The 3557-nt window shown below is 43.7% G+C and overlaps 1 protein-coding gene across 1 annotated transcript; it reads left to right on the top strand. All coding sequences in view use genetic code 11, as the record gives it.

Annotated features, from left to right (window-relative positions):
* Positions 1 to 394: 394 nt before the first annotated feature.
* EGR_02803 (Innexin unc-9) lies at positions 395 to 1407 on the top strand (the record flags this gene model as incomplete). The annotated part of the gene is made up of 2 exons (XM_024492052.1): positions 395 to 802; positions 1264 to 1407. 2 exons carry the CDS (start codon positions 395 to 397, stop codon positions 1405 to 1407), a joined length of 552 nt encoding a protein of 183 aa, XP_024353546.1.
* Positions 1408 to 3557: the final 2150 nt, after the last annotated feature.

The following is a 3557-nucleotide window of genomic DNA, read 5'->3' as shown; positions in this document are numbered from 1 at the left end:
GAGCGAGGAGAGTGCCTTCAGGAATGGCATGCATAATCGTCATTCGCGGCGGCGGTAGTGGCAGTGGCAGTAGAGGCAGCAGCAGTGCCAGTGGATAGAAGCACATCCGCATCCCGTTGCATCATCGGAGCCAGCCAGCCAACCAGCTACTGGCCAATCAGTCGTCTCATAGGCGGGAGCGCTGATTACATTACATCAGGGCATGTGTGCTGTGTTCACACACACACCCCAACACGCACTCCCATTCACATTCAATTGCCCTGCACGCATGGCATTGTCCCTCGCTCAGTCACTGCTCATGACGTTGCCCAGTGGGGTATCAGTAGTAGGATAGATTGCCTGCTTCTCCTTCTCCTCCTCCTCCTCCTCCTCGTCCCCACTCTGAGTCGCCGCCATGGACACACACTTCTTCGCGGGCTTGACCAAGTTCAAGCTCGACGCGGGGAAGCATCGACGTGACGACGATTTCGCTGATCGGTTTAGCCACAACTTTACCACTCTCCTGCTGGTCATCTTCACACTGGTGGTGTCCGCGAGGCAGTACATTGGCAAGCCCATAGCATGTTGGGTGCCCACAGAGTTCACACGGGCACAGGAGGAGTACGCGGAGTCGGTGTGTTGGGTGACGAGTACCTACTTTCTGCCCACTAAGCAGAAAACCGTGCCAGAGTCGACACAGGAGCGTGAGGAGCGAAAAATCCTCTACTACCAGTGGGTTCCATTCGTTCTCATGATCCAGGCCTTCCTCTTCAATCTGCCCTGCATCATCTGGCGACTTTTTAATTGGCAATCGGGAATTCATGTAAACACCTTATTTTATAGACCAACTTGCGTTTATCATTAAGCAACATCAGGAGGATTATTTTTGTCCTAGGCAGCTATGCGGCATTTTTTGTATTTTTCAATACAATGGCAGAAGCTTTTCCGAGAGAGCGTCGTAATCGTTTGAATAATATTGTCAGTAAAGTTGCCTCGGGTTTCAGCGAAATGAAAAATATCCGCTAACTCAACCACTTCTCCCTTTTGCACTGAAATTACCTTTTGTAAGTTAAATTTTTTCACAAATTGATGAATTTGCGTACAGATAACGAGATGCTTTTCCTCTCCCCTTCCCACTGGTTCATACGGTTGACAGGTGCTATTAATACTTGCCTCCTGTTTTGAGATCTTAGTTTGGAAATGCCGTCTTCTTTTGCAGGAGTCTACAAAACTTTTATTTAAAAACTTCAGTAAATTATGAGCTAAATTGTTTGAGTTTCGTAGATTATTAGGAGCATGGCCTTTGAAACCCAAGTACAGGCAAGTAGGCGAGACCACGCAGAGCATTCTCTTATCTACACGACGCGAGAGTTCTTTGAAGTGGATGCACACGTCTCCTCCACACTGATGTTATCTAGGGAAACATAAGCATGTTTCAATTAGTAAGTTGACCATCACTGAACCCAGTGATAATGGAACCGACTTGATTCATTCTACCGCTGGCATCGTAGTCAGTTAATTTGTTGTGGAGTGGGGACTGTGCAGTGAAAGGCCGGCTTGAAAGGAGATGACTAAACAGGGGATTTTGCGTGGGCATTGTCAGATTTATGGAACATCTACTTCGTGTGTACTTTTGCTCCCCGTATCGTGTACTAGGAGAGGCGGAGGTTTTTTCCCTAAAAACAGAAATATACTTGAATCTACCAATTCTTCCGAGAGGTAAACGGAAACTTCTAATTGCGATTCTTCAAACACCATGATTGGTGTTGAGTTAGTTGGGAAGAAGTACAAGATACTTGTTGGATAGAAGGTCAATAAGTTTGCTGAATGTCTATGAGGGGTGATAACTGGGGTTGCTGTCTATTAAAGTAATACACCGTCCCTAAGTAAGATGGGAAACCTGATTTTAACTTTTAAAAATGTCCATTCAAATGAGTATTTTGCATTTCGTTTGGCCGTAATTGTGAATTTGTTGGTCTCCATGCGAGTCTCTCAGAGAATATAGGCGAGGGCAGTTACTTTAATTTTGTAGCGTTTAAGCTCGTTAAAGAGGCTTATTTGCTTTAAAGCCCCGAACTTGCTTGATAACTTCCCTCTACACACTTGTGAGTTGTCGTGATGCTGATAATGGTGCATTGGAGTGGGACCAGCGATGCCTTGTTGAACTGGAGGAGTTTTTCTTACTGTATAGCAGACTCGCATGAGAGGTTTGGGGTTTTTAGCTTCTTACTGGAGAAATTAAGAAGGTGAAAATGATTTATTGCAATACTGGCGACAGCTGTGAAGAGCTGAGAGCCTCCATAATGCATCCGTCCATCTTTCCTTCCTTTCTATCATCCGCCACTTTTATACCCAGTAGGTGCTTGAGATAGGAAACACTTATCTCGGTTAAATACTAAAAGCTACAAAATTTAATGCTACATTAGTGAAATGCTCAACTGATTACAAAACGCGTTCCAATCTCCCTTCTTCCACCCTTTCATTCCAGTGCGTCAATACCGGATCAACAATTATTGTAGGGAAAGAAATTGAGATGACATTGATTAGTCTGCAGTCTGCGACAATATTTTTTTAAGGTAAAAAAGAGAAATTACCAGTAGTTTCTACTTCCATACTCCCGGAGGCATCGATAAGTTAAAAGGCGAGAACTCAAGAGTAACGTTTTTTTTTGTTGAGGAGCAACGCAAAGATCATTTATCCTCCTTAGTCTTTCCTGTTAGCTGTGGCATTCGGGGGTGTTGACGGTCATTGTCAATTCAACCCAAAGTCGCTTGTTTGCCTTGAGAACTGTGTGCAAGCGAAAGACGCTGAGGTGGATGAGCTTTATCCCGGCTTAGTGATAAGCCTAGGACCTCAAGTCGAAGTAGCCTCTCGATGGCACTGATGCGAGTCGCCCAGTCATGCCTTTTCCACAGAAAGATTATCAAGCATTTTTAGGGGAAAAGCACCACCTAAAACAATTGTAAAATGACGCATGACTTTCGGTGCACACGGAAAGGTGAACCCAAACAAGCCTCCTGGCCCTGTCAAACAGTTAACTGTCCAAAATCAACTTTTTCTTAAATGTCACAACTTAGTCAAAATTGGTTTTTCTTTAGAGTAAAAATCAAGTTAAACGTAAAATATAAAGGGTTTTATGTTCCGAGTGTCGTTGAATCGGTTTGTGCTCTGTGTGACAGCACCTGTCAGGCATTGAAGAGTCATGTATCTCTTTTCAGAAAGCAAATGTCCTTTCCAAGAATATTTTCATGGCAGAAAGATGCTTTTCTTGCATTTTTATGCGGCTCAACTGAATTGTACCCTATTTTTATATAGACCTATGCTACTTTTTCGGAATGATAGATAATAAGTGAAACCTTGAATCCGTGTCCCAAATGTTGCAAAATTTGAATATACCTTGGGGTTTAAAAATGCTACGGAAAGTTTGAACTTTCGGAAAAAGGCTAAGCAGGCATTTGGAGGCGTAATTATCATAGGACGACTTCCTGCAGTCTCTTCCTCATGGACAGCATTCTTCCTGACATTTTAGATCCCAACAACCGGAACCAAGTAAAATGTAGCGACTATTAGAGACTGGC

This window comes from Echinococcus granulosus, assembly GCF_000524195.1.
Source record: "Echinococcus granulosus chromosome Unknown EG_S00013, whole genome shotgun sequence".
Taxonomy (NCBI): domain Eukaryota; kingdom Metazoa; phylum Platyhelminthes; class Cestoda; order Cyclophyllidea; family Taeniidae; genus Echinococcus; species Echinococcus granulosus.
This window is presented reverse-complemented; position numbering and strand designations above follow the sequence as displayed.